The following is a 20,243-nucleotide window of genomic DNA, read 5'->3' as shown; positions in this document are numbered from 1 at the left end:
CTTAGTGGAGCTCCGGGTAGTTCGGCTAGCATTGGAAGCATTTCTTCCTGTTGTGAAAAGCAAGATAGTGTAGGTGTTCATGGACAACACCACCTCAATGTGGTACTGCAACAAGCAGGGCGGTGTGAGGTCGTGCACACTTTTGTCACGAGCCTTTGCGTCTTTGGACATGGCTGGAACTGCAGGGTATAAACCTGGTGGTTCAACACCTGGCAGTTTCTCTGAACGCCAGGGCGGACAAACTCAGCCATCGATGCCTAGCAGATCACAAATGATATCTCTATCCAAAGGTGGCGCAAGGACTCTTTTTCAGCAATAGGGAGAGCCTTGGTTAGATCTGTTCGCCTCCGCAGAGAATACGCAATGTCCGCAGTATTGCACGTTGGAATTTCCAAGGCGGCAATCGCTCGCAGGCGCTTTTTGTCACAAGTGAAATTCAGGCCTCCTATACGCATTTCCGTCCATACCTCTTCTGCCCAGAGTTCTCAAGAAGATCAAGAATGACCGAGCCCAAGTCATCTTAGTGGCTCCGGATTGGGCACGAAGAGTCTGGTATCCCGAGCTCCTCAAAATGAGCATCAATCCTCCGATCAGGCTGCCCCCTCAAGAGGACCTTCTGTCGCAGCAGCAGAGTAGGGTTCTCCACCATAATCTGTCAACTCTGCGCCTTCATGCATGGAGATTGAGTGGTGGCAGTTTATGGCTTTTGACCTTCCTCCCGAAGTCTGTAAGGTTATTTTGGCAGCCAGGCGTCCCTCCACTAAAAAGGTATGCTGTTGGAAACGCTTTGTATATTATTGTACAGAAAGGTCTATTGACCCTCTTTCTGATATTCTTCTCTTCATTCTGTCTCTAGCCCAGCAAGGTTCTGCCTTAGGAACGCTAAAGGGCTGTCTTATTGCCTTATCGGCATTTCTTCGGCTGCCTGACCAGCCTTCGCTGTTCAGATCTCCCATTTTACATAGATTACTTAAGGGCTTGTACATATGTTCCCCCCTATGCTCTTTATTATGCCTTAATGGGACTTAAATCTTGTCCTCACATTTCTCATGTGTGCTCCCTTGGAGCCTTTGCACAACTTTCCCCTCCAGCTGCTCACCCATCAGGACAGCCTTCTTAGTGGCAATAACATCTGCCAGGAGGGGTGAGTGCGATGCAAGCACTGTCATCAAAGCGACCATATCTCACTATCCATCCAGATAAAGTGGTTCTCAGAACTCGTGCCTCTTTCCTCCCCAAGGTGGTGACCCCATTTCATCTGGGTCAGAACATCACCCTGCCCACATTCAGTGCTCCACGACATCCCTCTGAAGATGAGGAGCGACTCCATTGACTGGACCCAAAAAGAGCATTGTTGTTCCACCGTGACCGCACAAAAGAGTTCCAGGTGGATGACCAACTCTTTGTGGGGTATGTTTGAGCAAAGAAGGGTGTGGCAGTGCAAAAGCAAACCATTTAATGCTATGGTCGTTCCCTGCATTAAGATATGCTACGCATTGGCCAGGAAGCAGCCTCCACGCACTTAGAGGGGCACAACCTGGACTACCTCCTTTAGTATCCCCTGGGTCCTCTGCCTCTTCTTTCTGCCCGACCTGCCCCAGCACCTGTAAGGCTGTCTCACCCCCGCTTCTCTCCCATTTGTAACCTGTAAATTTCTGCTCCTTAACTGTCGGTCTTTACCAGCTCATTCCCTTCACATATATACCCTCATAGAAGATCTGTCCCCTGACGCCCTGTTCCTCACCGAAACCTGGTTGGGCAATGACTCAGCAGCAGATATCTGCAATTCTTTACCCTCCACCTACTCTATGGTGCATGTAGATCGTCTCCATGGAAGAGGTGGCGGCTTAGCCATTATCTACAAAAATAACCTTCGGTGTACCACCCTCCCCTCTGATATCCCGGAGTGTGAAAGCTTAATTTTCTCCCTTCACCTCTCCCCTACCTTTACTTTCTCAGGTTTGCTTCTCTACCGACCCCCAGGACCCTGTACCTGTTTTTTAGATTCCATGCCGGAAGTTGCAGCGAGTCTTATCTGTAAATCCCCTAACTTTACTATCCTTGGGGATTTCAACATCCATCTTGATAATGGAAATTGTCCACACGCAAAGTCTCTACTTGCGTCTCTCTCTGCGCTTGATTTAAATCAACACGTAATAGGACCTACCCATACCAAAGGCCATACGCTGGACCTTTTATTCAGTAATCTCCCTGTCCTCACCACTCTGCCATCCCAGCCTCTAACCTGGACGGATCATTGCCTTCTATCTTTCTTTTTCCCCTGCAATGTTACTCCAGTTGTGCAGTCTACCCCCCCTACTTTTGGTCGCATTTGGTCAAAACTGGCCCTTGTGGAGTGGCGGGCTGCTCTCCAGACCTCCTTGGGGGCCAGCACCCCCTCCATTTCTGCAGATTCATTTAATACATGGATTTCCTCCTCTTTGGATAGTATTCTGCCCATCAAATTGAGTTTTCACCTTGTTTGCTAGAACTAAAAAAAAATGTGCAAAAGGTTAGAAAGAGCTTGGAGAAAGAATTACAGTCTCATTGATAGAGAAATATATAGGCAATCCGTCAGACTCTACCATCAAAACATCAAAGCCGCCCAGTCCTCCTACTATGGATTAAGAATAGAAAGCTCCTCCTGTTCACAAAAGGAAATTTTTCAGATTTTTAAGGAATTAACTATAACCCCTATGCCCTCTCCTCCCACAGAACCCTCCACTGAATATAGTAATCTTTTGGCATCTCATTTTAATGACAAAGTCATTAAGATATACTCTGGGTTCCCTTCTCCTCCTCCCCCAGGTACAGTAGAGCACCAAATGATGGATCCCTCCCTCTCCGGAACCACATTAACTGTCTTCACACCTCTTACTGATACTGCTGCCACTAAACTTCTTCTTCAGATTAAATCGGGCTCCCCCCTGGACCCCGCTCCTCCCCCCATCCTCTCGCGAGTTTCAGATATTGTTGTACCTCCCCTCACAGAAATACTGAATCGTTCCCTATCGTTAGGTCTTCTCCCCCCTCTTTTTAAGCATGCCATTATTAAGCCTCTGTTAAAAAAAACGAAAATTGACCCATCTCTGCTGGAGAATTATAGACCCATTGCTCTTCTCCCTATTTCAACAAAAATTTTGGAGAAACACGTTAATCACCAATTAACCAGCTACTTAGAGACCCATGAACTCCTCCACCCCACCCAAATGGGTTTTAGAGCCCATCATAGCACGGAGTCAGCTCTCCTTGCAGTGACTGAGTCAGCCAGGCAGCTTTTGGACCAAGGGTCCCATGTGGCCATGATTCTGCTTGATCTCAGCGCTGCTTTTGATACAGTGGACCACAACCTTCTCTGCCGCAGGCTCTCAGAATTGGGGATAGGAGGCCTGGCATTGTCCTGGCTGTCCGCTTTTGTCAAAGACAGATCTTTTCAAGTCCTGGATCGAGCCTACTTCTCTGACATTTTTCCTTTGACTTGTGGAGTTCCCCAGGGCTCTTCTTTGAGCCCAACTCTTTTTAATGTCTATTTATCCCCGCTGGCTAAGGTGATCGCTCCCTACAATTTGTCTTTGGTCACCTACGCCGACGATACTCAACTTGTGGTGTCCCTATCCAGCTCCGGGGACTCGTCAGCAGCTAACCTCTCGTGCTGTATGAAAGACATTGGAGCTTGGATGGTCCAGTCTAAGCTCAAATTCAATGACAGAAAGTCAGAAGTCATCGTACTAGGCAATTCCCCCCCAGCTCTTTCGCTTCCGCTGTACTCTGAGGCTTTCAATAATCTTCCTCCCCCTAAGGACCAGGTAAAAAGCCTTGGTTTCTGGGTGGATTCTCGTCTGACCATGGATTATCAAGCAAAAAGAGTCTCCTCTATATGCTTTGGCATCTTAAGAGTTCTTAAGAAAATCTCGATTCTTCTTCCCCCTATGGCCAGAAGAATCCTCGTTCAAACTCTTATCCTCTCCCGGTTGGATTATGGGAACTCACTTTTTCTCAGCGCCCCGGCTTATGTTATAAAAAGGCTACAAACAGTCCAGAACGCAGCCGCCCGGCTTCTTGTCAATCTTCCCAGACATGTATCCGCTAAACCTGCTCTTTCCTCGCTTCATTGGCTCCCCTTCAAGCAACGTACCTATTTTAAGGCCCTATGCATTGTTCATAGAGCTCTTCAACATAAGGGCCCAATGTTCTTTAGAAAGCGGCTATGTCTTTATGTTCCTTCTCGAAGTCTGAGGTCCTCCTCCTCTCGTCTTGTGACCATCTTGAGGTCTAAGAGAGCTTGGGGGGTCAACTTCTTCCTTACCAAGGCCGCCCGTCTTTGGAATGATCTTCCTTCCGATCTACGTCAGGAACATTCAGAACTACTTTTTAGGAAAAAACTCAAGACTATTCTTTTCTGTAGGTAGCGCTCTCAACTCTCCTAGTGACAGCACCGGTCAGGTTAGGTTAGCGCTGGGATGCCTTCGGGTCACTACGCGCTTTATAAATTCTTAAACTAAACTAACTAAACTGAGGGCTCATTCTACCAGGGGCAAAGCTGCTACCACTGCGCTAGCTTGAGGCGTACCAGTCCTGGAGATCTGTCTGGCAACAACGTGGGTGTCTTTGCACACGTTTGCAAAACGTTACTGCCTGGACAGTCAGGTACGAACGTGCGGGTCCTTTGCCCGTTCAGTCCTACAGGACTTTTTAATGTAAGGAGTACAATCCGCAGCCCATTGTATGAGGTTATGGCTTGGGTATCTATTCAAAGGTAAGGAATCTGCAGCTATAAGTCTCTATCAGATTAACAACCTTCAGTAACGCATTATCTGGTAGAAACTCTATTTAGCTGCACCCACCCATGCCTCCCCGTTCTGTGGATATGACTAGTAGTGTTAAGGTTTCTCCCTTTTCAGGGCCCTAGTTTTGCACAGACGAATGTTGGTTCTTTCCATGACTGCACTTGTGGCATGGAAGTTCTGTGGATAAAAGAACTAACGTACGCATGCTGAGGTGGTGTCTATATAGACAACCGTGAGATCACAGGCTGCTCCAAAGACACTGACGAAGCCACATGGAGCCGGACAGTGCACGCGGAACGTACGACGCCACCCAATGGCACGCGCAGGGTATTGCTCAGCAAAGAGATTCCGGATTCGAAGCTGATGCCAGGGAATTCAAAGGTATGGAACCTACAGCCTGATAGTCTCAACCAGATAATGTGTTACCGAAGGTAAGTAACTTGTTCGACTGGGCGATTATATATGCTCACAGATAAATGATGATATACTGAGTGGCGTGACCAGCAACATCGGCCACGTCGGCGCACCTTTGTGTTTTTTTTTTTTTTTTGGCTGTCCAGTATGTCTGTTTCTTTCCCTAATCTCTTGAATGATAAGATATTTTTACTTGCCAGTTCAATCCCTGGATTCAGTTACATTTAGAAATATATCCCTAACTTAAAAGTATTCAATTTAAGTGGCCTGATGGTTATTGAAAAATCTAGCTTGCTGGAAAATAATGTAAAAGAGTGAAACATATGTGGAGGTGTGCACTACCACAAGTAAACCTTATTTGTAGTGCTGAGCCAATTCTATCTAGAATGCATATGTTCAAGATCCAACTGTTCCCAGAGCCACTTTTGATACAGATGACAAATTCCATGACTTCCCCTTCAAAACTGCTTCTTTTGTTCCCTCTCTGTCTCTAGATAATGAACTTTTGTTATTTTTTTTCAAGAAAAGATTGATACTGTCAGAGAACCTATGCAGGCTGTTAAGCGACATATAAATATGTATCTGTAATCATACTATCCATCCTGCTTAACCTTAAGTTTATCAAAATGATTTCTTATCTCTCTCCACAGAGAAAATCCTACAGTTGTCTCAGAATTAAGTGAGTTTCTCTTGATACCAGTCCTACTTTTTAGTTCGAGCATAGTAGCACACATGCGCTGGTTTTCCCGACGTGTAGTTATCTTTTAGGGCTTTTAGCTACGCCCACCTCACGCCCATCACATGTACTCGTTCGTGGGCTTGCCCTTCAAAAATCCTTTATCATTGGCAAATGCTTTACATTTGTCCCTCGTTGGTACGGTTTGGTTACTGCCTTGGGCATTGCCCCTGTTACATGGCTAATTGCACTTTTGCCTATACATTTGGCTGTGAGCAAACTTATTTTTCCTTTTGTGTGTCTCCTTTACACATGTTCATGGCAGGCGTCGGCTCACTTATGTGAAACTGTGTTCGTTTTCATTTTCACTTTCGTGGCAAGAAAAGTCCGATTAGGAGTTTACAACACCAATAGCTCAAGCAAATGCGAGACCCATTGTAGTTCAAATGCTTGTTTTCTTAAGTAGGACATGTTCAATTGAGCTCTTAATTAAAATACTGTGTTAGTGCTACTAGAGAAGAGCAGTCCTTCAAGCACACCATCATTTGTCCTTTTTAGGTCTGCATAAGACAGTGCATGTGCTCTCTGTTGCGAGATATATTTATATATTACGGTGGACTTAGAGCCCTAACGTTGATTAGCATTGGTAAGCTTCATTGTCACACTTATTTGCTTGCTTCATATTGAAAAGATGAGCTTCTTGTGTTTGTCCCACCCATGGAGCATTGATGCACTACTATGTCCTTTTGTTGCTCTTTTTTCAGATGCCTCTTTTTTTCTTCTCCTGCTTTGCCTTCTCAACATGTCTTTGAGCCCCCCCTTGTTGCTTCCCTCCTGTCCTTGTGTTGCTTTTACTGTGCCCACGTGTTTCTTTTGCCCCCTCCTGTGCCCCTATGTTGCTCCTTCATCCACTTCAAAAAGCAGCCTCATGTTGTCCCCCGTGTTGCCTAGGAATGATCTCCCCTGCCCCCACCCTCCTCCTGCACCCCCTGTACTGCTTCTACCCCTGTATTGGTCCCACCTGCTTTAAAAACTGAAACACTTTTGCACATTCTTTTCAGTTACTGATTCAACTTAAATCGGTAACTAAAAAGAAGTGGGCACATAATTTTGTAGGTGCGTTTATGCATGCCTAGAAAATAACATAGCCTGCTGCACCAAAAACATTTTTTTTTTCCTTTTCAACTTTTTGACCATGCAGAAATGATGTGCCACACGGCTCAAACTATTGGCAAATTCCATAGGCACCAAGAGGAGACCCATTGGTTTTGCCAATGCTTGTTTAAATTTGTCAACTGCAGGTACTTGAATATGAAACTCTACTATCCTTTCTTTATACTCTAGTTTGTACAGTGGTTCTTAATTTGTGGTCTCCGGACTGCTTGGGGTCTACGACATCTACTTAGGGTCTGAATTTCTTAAATATAATATTAACAAATTAAAATGTATGTAAATAATACGCAGAATTAAGATTTTTTTAAAACCGTCTATAAGTGTGAAGGAATTTGAAATTGGAGGCTAAAAATTAGTTGGTATCCTTAGATTGATTTGTGGGAGCAGTGCAAGTGTGTCATACTTAATATAGTAAGGGTAGTTGGTGGCCGCAATTGAATTTAGAAAAGCACCAACATTCCGATTAAATATATTTTTTTCTTGTTCATAATTTGTGAATTAAATAATTTGTTTACTTATTTGATGACTGATGGTTTATGCAAACTTGTTTTGCCATTCTAGTTATTGAAACTACTTAGGCTAGGGTCCCTGGTTTACAATAATGACTCAGTGGGGGTCCTCAGATTCCAATAATGATTCACGGGGGTCCCTGGAGTCCAGTAGTGATTAAGGGGGGTTCACAGAAATTAAAAGGTTAAGAACCACTGCTAAAGAGGAATAGCTTAACATATATATGTAGATCTACAGCCAAAATCAAAAGTAGATATTGTCCAGACTCAGTTTTTGGCAGTCATTGCACTAAACTATTTCTTGTAAATGTCCACTATGATATAGGGTTAACTTTATATGGAGGCAGTGTAGCTGCATCGAATACTTTTAAGACTTCTTGGCGGTGTTTGATGCCATTGATCATGCGACTTTACTCGTTAGCCAGGAAACACTCACTAACAGATGAGGATGTGTCCCTGCCCCTTCACCAAGCTTAAATTTAGACCATCATGTTCCGAAGTGCTAGGGAACACTAAATTGAGTCCCACACTCTGCAATACTTCTGTTGGAGATGGTTTCTGATTTTTAGGTCTTGCCTGCGACAGTGCAGGCATGCACTGTTTCTTGCTGCGATATATTGTTTCTTTAAAATAAAACAACCCTAAAGGGGCTTTTAGGCCACCCACTACTAAAGATTGATTGGATTCATTGTCACTCTTATTTTATTCTTATTCATTGGTGAGTGCATGTTGGCTTCACTTAGTTTCCTTGGATTTGTTTTCTTCACTGTAATATGCCCCAAATACTGTTTGTATTCTTGATTAGTGTTCTCAGATTGAAGTACGTTTTTTTGTTTGTATGTTGATTTTACACGTTCTTATGCCACTGTATCTAATTTTTTTTAGCTGCTTTCATGGTACTTCATTTTTCCTTTTTCATCTTTTCCTCCGCCCCCTTGGCTTGTTGTTTGCTCTCCAGATGTTCCACAACTTCACTTTCCAGTAAGCTGCGTTGCTCCAGCCAGTCTTGTCCGAGCCACATAACAACACAACTTAATCTATTACTTTTTATTAAGTTATCTGTTGCAGCATCCAATACGGGTGCGTTGTTTTATGACTTATCCCTGTTTTGGTCTTGTTTCATGTAAAGCCGCCTTCCTTTCCAATTTCGAAAAGCAACGCAAGATGCATGTTTTTAAATTGTGTCAAAATTAATGTGAACGTGTGCTGTTGGCAGCTTGTAAGCTGTATGCCTCTATAACACACCATATTGTATTTATACCATGATGTAATATACAATAATAGGCCATGACATACCACACCATACTATACTGTAACAGACTATAACATAAACATGACACAATATTCAATATCCAACCATACCATAGTATACAGTAACATGCCATACCATACAATACAATTACAGACCATATCATACTGTACTACAAAATGACAGACCATACCAAACTGTACAATGAGATGCCGTACCATATCAAACTATCCAATCAATTCACCCTCACCTCCTTTTACCTCGTCCCCCCTCTGAACCCTCAAGTCACCCTCTCCTCCCTTTACCCCACTCATCCCTGAGCCATCAAGTCACCCTCGACTTCCTTTACCTGCTGCCCAACCCGAGATCTCAGGCCACCCTCCCCTTCGTTTACCTGAGCACTCACCTTTACCTCCATTTATATCTACGCAGCCCTGAACCCTTCAGTCACTCTTACCTCCCCTTATTTCTACCCATCCCGAACCCTCTAGTCAACCTCACCTCCCTTTAACTCTACTCAACCCAGAAACCGTCAAAAAACTCTCACCTCTCTTTAGATCTACCCACCCCTGAAATCTCAAATTGCCCTCACCCCCCTTTACCCCTACCCACCCTAGAGCCCTCAAGCCACCATCGCCTCCCTTTACTTATACTCTCCCCTGAACCCTGAAGTCACCCTTACCTCCCTTTGCTTGTACCCCCCTAGATCCCTTAAATCACCATCATCTTCCTTTACCTCTACCCACCCCGATCCCTCCCTTTAACTGTATCCATTCTAGAGCTCTCCAGTCACTCTAACTGCAGTTTTACCTCTACCTACCCCTCTACCATTAGCTTGCCCTCAGCTCCCTTTACCTCTACCCAGACCTGAATTCTAAAGTCAACTTTACCTCTACTCATCCCTAAACCCTAAGATCACATTTTTTAAAATGACATAAAAAGTAGTGTTTTTAACAAAAATACTTACATGCATGGTAAAGTACAGTGTGGTAAAGGTACAAATTCTTACTTGGGTGGTAAATGCTACGAGGTTAAAAGCTGTAGAACACATGTTTTGGGAGCGCTGCTTATTATTTTATGCCAATCAGTATGTTAGGTGGGCACCCTCACCTTTTTGACAGTTTGCCCCCACACCCTATACTGTAGGTTTCCCCGGGACATTGCATGTCTTGTCACTTGCTGGACATTTTGTTTACTTAGAGCCCTTAGAGCACTCCCATTGCTTACCATTGGCTGACTTCTTCACTCTTATTTCATGGTTTCTCTTTAGTCAGCAATTGGCAGTTTTACTTCCTCTTTGTGTGTTTGTTTGTATCCTGGAGCATGGCGCAAGTACTGCTTCCCTTGCCCAGTGTCCTTACACTACTCGCTGCTTTCAGAGGTACTTTTTTTCCTTCCTCCTGCACTGTTGCTTCCTATGCCCCCCACCCTACTCCTACATTGCTTTTCTGGTCTACGCTTCTCCTGTTGTTGCTTGCCCTGTCCACTTTCCATCCCCCTCTCTCTTAGTTGCTTGCCCCCTCTTGTCCAGCCAGAATAAAAAGCACCCAAATGTCACAGTAACTGGTGTGAAGATGCCACAAAGAATGTCTCACTTAAAAATGCTCCTAGAGGAATTGTTTAGATATAATATCTGTACATAAGATCCATTCTTCAATTAATGAATAAGACAACTGTGTACTGTTCAAATCCAATATATTAATCAATATGATTCAGAAAGTTAAAAAAATGTAGAACAAATTTCCATCACATAGACAACACTGTATATAACCCACTGTAGACCACAGGATTGTATCCCAACAGAAAATCCAGGAACGTGTTATGACCCTCCTCTTGACACAGTCCTGCACAATAATTGCCTGGTTCCCAGTCCCAGTTCAAGCAATATCACGGTCTTTCAATTCAGCTTGTCAAATGAGAAGATAATGTTGACGTTTGGGTCTGTGGTGGCAGTCAGAGATCCGTCATACCATCATCAGGACTCAGTTGTAAAATAATACCTACACGTAAGGAAAATTCATTATAAAACAGTATGTGCAATCAGCCAAATCACACCTTGTGTACCGCCTGTTGAACCCCCAAAAAACACCACAAATAGGTATGGATACTAGTATAGGTCACCACCTACATGACAAAGAAAGTTCAAAAAGTTCCTCAAAGACATAGAAAGCATGCACCATATAATACACTGTGTCAGGCTCCCAACCAAAATAGCTACATTATGCTACTTACAACAGGTTGCAAAAATAGACTCCATAGCAACACACAAGGGGACTTCAACCTACAAGCCCAAGTAAACGAATCCACAAATATTAAAATATTTAAATCTCTTAACCGCCATAGAACATAAACTGTAGAAAAACGCTGCCTCCACTGTAGCGTATTCATACCTTCTAAATATGGAACGGCTTGCGTCTGTCTCCATCCACATCTGCTCAACCTATGCGAGTCAGAATCAAACATTGACGGTCTTCCCGGTGTGTTTAAATAAGGACGTGACAAGTCATGTGACAGTTCCGGTGACTATGGCGACCATCTTGAAACGGTGAAGATGCCTAACTAATACCCAGAGTTTAGAGACAGTTGTAATTACGGTAAGTTTACTGTTGTTGACCTCAGCAGCTTAATAAATATAAATATCCATCTGCAAAGATGCAAACAGCACTGCTCTCTCTGCTGTGCATGGCGTTTTGGTGCTATCTTCATGTGGGGCCAAAACTGCGAACTTCAACTCAAATGTAAGAGAATTAAACATTTTTTTTGTGAAGGCAGAAAATAATACCATCCTTAAAAAATAAAAATAAAAAAAAAGATCACTGCCCCTTGCTGTAACTGCTGGCCTTGTCACAGCATTTTGTTTCTAACTTTCAGCCATGCACAGCAGCCACGCAGCTGTACAACATGACTAAAAGATATTGACAAAGCCAGTATCTGTCCTATAGGCCACACTTATTGTCTTTGCCAGTGCTTTTTCAACTATGCAGACAATGCTCTAAACGTGGTGTCCCACTAGCTATATTGCATTTTCTCTTTTTCAACAGTGCATCTGCTCTGTAGTGAGCTGTATGTCTTAAATTACATTTATATAAGCCTTTTATTTCTGATACCTTTGTTCTCCCACAAAGCATTAAAAACAAACGTTCCTCTTATCAGTGATGGTTTGTATTTATCAGCTCCAGGACACATCCGGGCAACAGTGTGCTCTACATGCTATACATTCCTTCATTCATCTGAAGTCTAATTCTAAATTAGTTTTTTCTACGTGCTTTATTTGTAACAGAAGCCTTAGAATACAAGCCATGATGATCGATTGTAATTTAGTTGGCATTTATCATAATTGGTTCTCTACAGTAATGTCTTATTCTTTAGCACAGTAAACTTTGTTCTGGTGACTTTAAGCGTCAGTGACAGTGTTTGAACCTGCGCATTGGGAATGTCGTACCTGCATTTAAGAGTACACCAGAAGCAGTCCGATTTTTGTCAGTTCAAATAGTATGTGTGCCTTTGTTGGATACTACAGGTTTGGCACACTTTAGCAAACAATTAAATATATGGAAAGAACCAGATTCCGAGCTCTGCTGTGTGTGGTTTGTTCATATGAAAAACTGCACTCAGGACGGATTAGGGAGTTTTCACTTTCAAAAGCGTATGTGGATTGTATCCAATTTGATTACTTATTGAGTTTATTGGGGTAGTATAAATGAACCCAGCCTAGTCACACTGCCTTGTTAGAATAGAATAATGTTCTTCACTCTTAATTCTGTTAGCTTCATGGGTTCCTTTTAACATAGGCTGGTGATGGCTGCTATATACTGCGCTCTGGTTTATGTGCAAGGCCGCATTATTAAGCTATACAAAATATAATATTAATACTTAAAAATAGTTACACAAATAAATGTGGTCAGTGTATAGGACCATGGAATAAATAACAAGACCTTTGTGGCTGCACTTGTAAGACTATCAAGTCTGAGTCCTTCCATTCCTTGACAACTGATTAATGAAAACATGCACTCAGAAATCTGGTAGCGACACTTAGTTTCTCTCTGGCTTCTCCTAGGAAGTGAAACTATTTGCCAGTAATTTCTAATTACTTTACTTTCCATTCTTTCAAAGAGCTTTTCCTGATCATTTGGATAAAGGTGTGCAGGATGTTTAATCAGAATAGTCACATAAAAAAAAACAAAAAGCTGAAATAAAGTACAGAGTTTCTATAAAAATAAAAATAAAATAAAAAAAGTTATGGGTGTTTACCTTTTTTTTCTAACTGGATAGGAAAATAACCCACACTTTTTTTTTTTTTTTACAGTTCTTACGTGTTTTTTAGCTCTGAACATATTTTCTCGACTGACGTGCTTCATTACAGCATATAGCATGGTGAAGTGGGTCAGCCCATTGGCTCCGTTCACTTTGTTTCACTGCACTGTACAACTATGTATGTATCTTTAAAGTAGATCCTTTCCCTTCAGTTGCAAGGATGGATCAGTCAGGTGTGCCACTTTTTATGTATTTTTATAGGAACTTTAAATTCGGACTATAACAAACTTTAATTAGGAGTGCAGCCAAATAAAGTGTTTCCCGGACATTGTAACATTGTAGCTGCCAACGATTTCAGAGCTTAGTTAGAAGGTAATTTGTTCTTGTCTCCTTCACAAATAATAAAATTAATAATAGTAATAATAAGAATGTTTTTTTTAAACAAAAAAAACACTAAACAGCTACATGATGGAAGTTTTAAAATATTTTCATTGCAAATTTTGTGTTCTACATTAAATGCTCATATTGTGGCGAAGACATATGGCAACGAGTTGCTGAGCGAGATTTGTGATGCAGATCTATTGGGAGATGTGTTGGACGGTGCACACACGCCATTTATTATTTCTTTTCCATTTGGTGTATTTTTTCCATAAATGTGTTAATTGTATGACATACAGCAAAACACATTAAGTAAAGACGTAACTTGTTCGTAACACAAGACATGCTGTGCCATATGTCTAGCTGAATAGCTACCACTTGTCTCAGACAAAAGGTAAGAAATGCAACAGCTGTGCAGACAAGCGGCTCATGAGTATTCCATTGACCCACGAAGGCCATGGCCCCAAAAGAAGACCCACGCCAAAGTAGAGCACCACTGCCATGGGAGAAGGATGTTGAGCCCTGAGCAAGGATGGAAACAAAACCCAACCCAAAGGCCCCTGGCACCTTCAGGCTCTGGTTAGCACCAGGAAAACTCTTCAGAGGCAGGCAAACCTCCCCCCTCCCCCCCCCCCCCCCCCCATTTACTAGAGAAACAGTATAATTTGTCCAGTTATCTAAGACACGATAATAGCATTGCAAATTCGTGTGAATGCCCCTTACAGCTCAAGCTCAGGCAGCTTGAAAAATAAACAAAATGATCACAGTTGTGTGGGAGATAAGCACTTATTTGTGCCAGCAGTGAGCACACAAGTTCTGCCCAAACAAAACAAGTACTTGTAGTTCATTAGTCAAAGCCCCTCTCACGTAATTGTCTGGCAGCAGCTGTGGTCTCAAATAAAATCAGAGAAAGGAAATTGTGTCATAGGGCAATATTGTCTCTAATGCGAGTATTCACTGAATGTTAGGTGTCGTCGAAACAGTATCTAGAGGCATGGTGAGAGAAAGTGCTATTGAGATGGTGTCCCCATAGTATCAAGGAAGTGATGTTTAATCTTTATTTTGTTATCCTAAAAAATAACTACTCCCTCAGGCCTGTCCCTCGGGCCTCTCAATCATGACATCGTATCAGAACATATTTGCATGACAATGTGGAGGATGTTGTCCCCCTCCATTAGGGCGATTACATGATGGCGCTCAATCTCTTGGATGCCGGTTTCTACACACCCATCCACCCTACTCATCAATGGTACCTTCGCTTTGTGGTAGGTCAACAGCGCTACCAATTCAAAGTGCTTTCTTTCTGGGTCACTAGACCTCCAAGAGTGTTCACAAAGTGCCTGGCAGTGGTAGTTGTGCATTTCTGAAAGGTACATTCATGTCTTCTCCTGCTTCAACACTTGACTGATCAAGAGAGTCACCAGGCTGCAGGGCATAACAACGGTGTCTTTTTACTACATCCTGGGGTTCACCATAAATGCCAAGTCCCATCCACAGCCTCTGCAGATGCAGCCCTTTTTAGGTTTCAGGGAAAGCGTATCCAAAACAGCAGGGAGTGGCTACCTTTAAGCAGCTGCTAATTCTTTTTCAGCCCTGTCATAAGCTTGCGGACAGGACCATGATGCATCTTTGAGGGATGATGGCCCCGTGAATCTCCATTGTACCCCATGCAAGTCTTTGCATGTGCCTCCTACAAGAGTACCTCACAGTTTAGTTGTCCCAAGTGCAGAGTCATTGGGAAAATGTAATGCTGGAACAGCCCAGGGCTCTCCACTCCCTGCTGTGATAACACAGCAACAAGTTGTTGGAAGGCAAACCTTCTGCTGTCACTGTATAGCAAGTGACGGTTACCTGGAACATGTCTCTTTCAAGGTGGGTTGCGCATCTCGGTGACATCACGGTACATAGAATGTCGCCCTCTCAGCAATCGAGCCACCACATCACTTACCTTGAGCTGCTGACAGATTACCTAGCCCTCAAAGCCATCCTCCAAGTCGTTAGGGGAAAATAGTAGACCTCATCAAATAGACATGACCGCCATGTACTATCTACAGAACTAGGGTGGCACACCCCAGCTGCCTCAACGCAGGAGATTTGGTATTGGACACTCCACCACAACATTCACATACAACATGGCGGGACATCTTTTGGGTGTGCACAACGACTTTGCAGACCTGCTCAGCAGGACACATCAACAACTCCACCCGCTAGTCCTACACAGGTAATTCTAATGTTGGGACAATCTACAGATAGACCCGCTCGTCTATGCAAAATGCAAAATGACTAAATTTAATCTCCAGGTTCCCCCACCCACTGTCCATGGGCAGTGCACTATGGTACTCCACCCTCCTGTAGATGTCCATCATCCCTCACTAGAGGCTCCTGCTCAGGTTGGACCTTCCCAATTGGAGAGAGGGTTGATCCGGACCCTGCACAGCTCAGTCTTTTGCTTTGTCACCTGAAGTTCTATAATCCAGGTACCTCAACGTCTTCCCTATTAATGTATTTCCATCCTAAGGGTAGTTCTCTGGCCTAGTACACTGGCCTGTAATGCTGCAAAATGGAAACATTTTGTTCACTACTATATTTCCAAAAACACCTGGGCTCTCGAAAGCCTACAGTCCAGGACTTTTGCTACCTGTTGGGTCAGAAACAAACAGGCCTCGCCTACATCTTCATTTGCTTACACTTCACAGCAGTCGCAGTCTACATGCAAAATAGGAAGCATCCTTTCCTCTTTAGAATTTGAGTTGTTAAGATCTTCATGGAGGATACTAATAGGATCATACCCCTTAAAGTGCTCTTACTCCTACATGGAGTCTTCTTGTGGTCCTCAAGAGGCTTATGGGACCACAGTGTGTGAACCTCTGCACTTATGTCCAGGGTTGGCTCCTCCAAAGCCCTCCACCCCCCCCCCCCAAAATAACGGAAAAATAAAATGGTAATAAACTAGTCCTTATTACCATTTTATTTTTCAGTGCCCCGTCCTGAACCAAGTGTCACCATACATATGTTGACCCTCAATCCATACTCGCTCGCTGTGGGAAAATAATCTAACATAGTCGATGCCCAAGCGCAGTGTACACCAAGAGGAATCATCAAATCACATCTTGTGACTTGATAGACTTTTTTTGGAAAATAGCTACTTGCAGATGTGAAATCTCTACATCAAATGCAGGAGTATGCTAAGCATTTGGTTCTGCAGCACTACACAATACGAACAGATGGTTAAACGGTAAGTAGCAGTTTCCTTCTGTAATGATGTAGACATCAGGAGCTCTGATGGTACCTAATGCACTTAGAATCCCTAAATTAACATTTGAGAGCATAAGGTTCAGCTCTGTCTTGGTAGGTGGAGTGTTTGTTGTCAGCAGGGGAAATTATATTAAGCTACTTATTTGAGGGGCAGACTTCAGTCCCTTAGCCTTTTTAGGCTCTAATATTCCCAACTGGAAGTTGTCATATAGAGCCACTCTTGCCTTGTCCACTTAAGCTATAAATGTCCATTCTGGATTCCCATATAATACCAACACATAAGGTGAGTTGTAGTTATATGTCCTTGTGCCAGGAAAATACAAACATGAGAAATGTGCCCCAAGGTTGCATTGGGAAAGTGAGGTTCATTTGCCAAAAAGCTCCTATTTCCAAATGTTCCCTATTGCTTTTTTTAAAAGTGTAGCCCTGTTGGACAGCGTAATATGCTATCATATAAAATGCTATAGCACTTGGTTGTTTCAAGGTGCTTTAGTGAATACCGGTTTTATTAAGTTCTCCTCCAGTGGATGGTGTTTATTTTATTGACTTCTGAAGAAGGAAACCTGAGGCATGCCACTGGACTTTAAATGTGCAATTGCCCTATCTCTGAGGTGGTGTTCAAACCTGTGGATCATCATTTTAACCAGCTTCCTTAATATCTTAATCAATATTATGGTGCTTCAATACAAATTGCACATTTTCAGACAAATTCATATGAACTCAAAAGTTAAACAATCATCACTGTTTTTTTAAAGATAAGTTAATAATATTAGGATGACATTTGCATCCAGAAATGACCTAATATACAAGACTTATTGGGCAGTTCAGTCTTGCTAAACAGTAAACTATGACACTTTTTTCATTGTTACAAATACAAATGCTAAATAGGTGCTAATTGTTGAAGGAAAGTGCTTGTTTACTATCAATTTACTGATGTATAATAGATATATTTGTGCTTTGTCCACAGAGCTTAATAATGCAGATTTAAAAGGATGCATCAGTGATAATAGTCTCAGTAGCAATGCTAGCCTCCCCAGCGTGCAAAGTTGCAGGAGACTCGGAGAACGAAGAGTTGCAAGCTGGGCTGTATGTTTTGAGCGACTTCTTCAAGATCCATTTGGTGTGAAATATTTTTCTGTAAGTTTGTTTTAGCTCTGACACTTTCATGAATTTCAGGTAGAATTTTAATTCAATATTGGGTGTTTCAATGTCTGTAATGTTAAAGATGGATGCACGCATTCCTCCGCATTCTAGAGATGTGGCAATTTGTTTTTTTTATTTTGTGAAATACCAAAGAGAATAAAAATGAAAATTTAGCTAAGACAAATGTTTTTGCTGTCAGACGAAATGTCTATCACTGCTCTTCTGGTGTTGTTTTGCATAGCTATTTCTAGGTGAGGTGTGAATCAGCTTTAACGTTTGTTGAAGGAGAAGGCACCAACAAGACAATAAGAACCAAGATCTTATTGCAACATAGCCATGTTTTTAATTTTCAGAAGGGAACTACATTCTTTTTATCTATTTTCATATTGTGGTGAAGCCTGTTTCACATTTTGGCTTTAATGCAGGAAAAAGATCTTCCCCCCCATTCTGACTTTATTAATCCACATCACTTGAAGCATACATGATGGCTTCTATCACATAATATGCTTTAAGTTTGGTCTGCAAAAAGATGGTACCGTGACCCTCCAAGGCCTTACTTAAAAGTCCTTAACATCTAGGATTATATGGATCAGTTACTTTGGCAAGTCCTGATATAGAGTTCCTCTACACAAGCCTAGACTGTGGTGTTAAATACTTGTTTCTGGGAGGAGTTAGTTAATAAAAATACATTTCTTGAAGACCTGTAACCCTTTGCAACATGCCCCTGCAGTGGACTTTACTTGAGGAGCCAAGCTAAGTTTGTGATCAAGGTTGAAACCTCAGTTATGCATACCAGTCACTGCTGCAGCATGTGAGATCAGATTGCCTACTAGAATTGTGGACAGTTGGTCTGTCCAGTCTCATTACATCTTTGCAACTGATGTTTAATTTAGGAGAGATTACAGGTTTCCTGTCTGCGATATTGAGAACAGAAGCATTGCAAAGGCTGTCACCTGGAGATTTGTAATTTGCATAGGTATAAAAAATAAAACTGTGTGATCCTACAAACCAGTGACATTACATTTATGTGAAAAAGTCAGATCTCAAAAAGGACTGCTGCAACATGCCACATGTACCAGGATGATCTGGTAAAGTAGGCAGTGATACCACTTCTTGATTATTACAAAGTTGAAATTCCATGTCCGTGCCATGCCACCAAATCCTATCAAGTCAAGGTGAAATACCAAAATTGAGTGGCTGGCTGTGTAAAAGTCCAAAAACATTATGATGGAAACACCAGAAACACCGAATATGGCTTGGAGATGATGAATTACTGATATAACCACCAATCTTAACCCATTCACTGCTTAAGTATCTGTGTGCGTTGTACCAGGCACCTATTCAAAACTTTCTACTGGTCGTGTGCAAACATGGCAGAGACCCCTCACTTAACATTGTGTCTCATGTCCCTTTAACATACGTCACTGTGGCACTGCTCTTCATGTAGGGAGAGTTAAGATGTGCTTAATATTGTATCTGTGTGAAGGAATGACTTATTTAGGAGGTGTCTGGCAATAGACTATTTTAAATGAATTTGGGCGAAGGATATGTTTGAAGGACTGATTATTGAGGTGGCACAAAAGAGGTCCCAGTATTATCATCTTTGGGTGCAGTATTGGATTGATGTCATGTTGTAATCCTGACTTAAAGACTATTTATAAGATTATTTAGAACAAAAGATGTTAATTGTTACACATAGCAGTTCGTCTAGATTTGGTATTGATTTTGCTGGATATCTGACATTTAGGTCTTGAATGTTATTTTCTTGAGTGAAGATTGAATGAATACTTTTGATATTATTTATGAAAAAAAACTGCAAAGTCATGACTTAAGCCTGACAACATGGCAGATTAGAAGTTAACTTGAAGGGCTTCTATTGTAGCCTTTTATAGCACTGTACAATTATGTTATAAAATGTAAGTTGAGGCTTGGGATGTGGAAAAGAGTTGGAGTAGGTGCTTTTGCAAACTGAGTTTCCTGGCCCTCTGTGGAGCTTTAGTTTGTGCGTCTGGGACTGTCAGACCTACCCACAACAGAATGGACTACTGCTAGCAGGGACTTTGTTCTTTTATGGTTGGTAGCTGGGTTTGGCTATTGAAGCTGGTTACATGCTGTGACCAAGACAAAGAGAAGAGCCTGGTGAATTAGACCGTAGAGCAGCGAGCACAAGAAGGCAACGACTTTCTGTTAGTATGCTTGCTGAGTTGTGTGTACTGGAGGGTTCTGTCCCAGTTGCAGGCTGGTCCTCTCGAACCCCTGAGTAGGAGGAGGTTTGGCTTCATGCCGCAGTCCTGCTGTAGTTCAGAGGTGTGCGGTAGGAACTGAGTGTCTTCGCCCAGACAGGCAGTGCCCCCCAGTCAGCATCCAAAGAACCACAGGTAACGTAAAAAAACATAGGCTTATTG

General features: G+C 42.5%; 1 protein-coding gene across 1 annotated transcript in view; it reads left to right on the top strand.

Moving 5' to 3' along the window:
• Positions 1 to 20,243, top strand: part of RGS12 (regulator of G protein signaling 12) — a 442,017-nt gene that overhangs the window by 228,958 nt on the left and 192,816 nt on the right. The window contains exon 5 of the mRNA XM_069203485.1: positions 17,663 to 17,832. Coding sequence (XP_069059586.1) covers positions 17,663 to 17,832 — 170 coding nt within the window. The remainder of the gene's footprint in view (positions 1 to 17,662; positions 17,833 to 20,243) is intronic.

This window comes from Pleurodeles waltl, chromosome 1_2, assembly GCF_031143425.1.
Source record: "Pleurodeles waltl isolate 20211129_DDA chromosome 1_2, aPleWal1.hap1.20221129, whole genome shotgun sequence".
Classification (NCBI taxonomy): domain Eukaryota; kingdom Metazoa; phylum Chordata; class Amphibia; order Caudata; family Salamandridae; genus Pleurodeles; species Pleurodeles waltl.
Note: the sequence above shows the minus strand (reverse complement) of the source record. Positions and strands in the feature narration are given on the sequence as shown.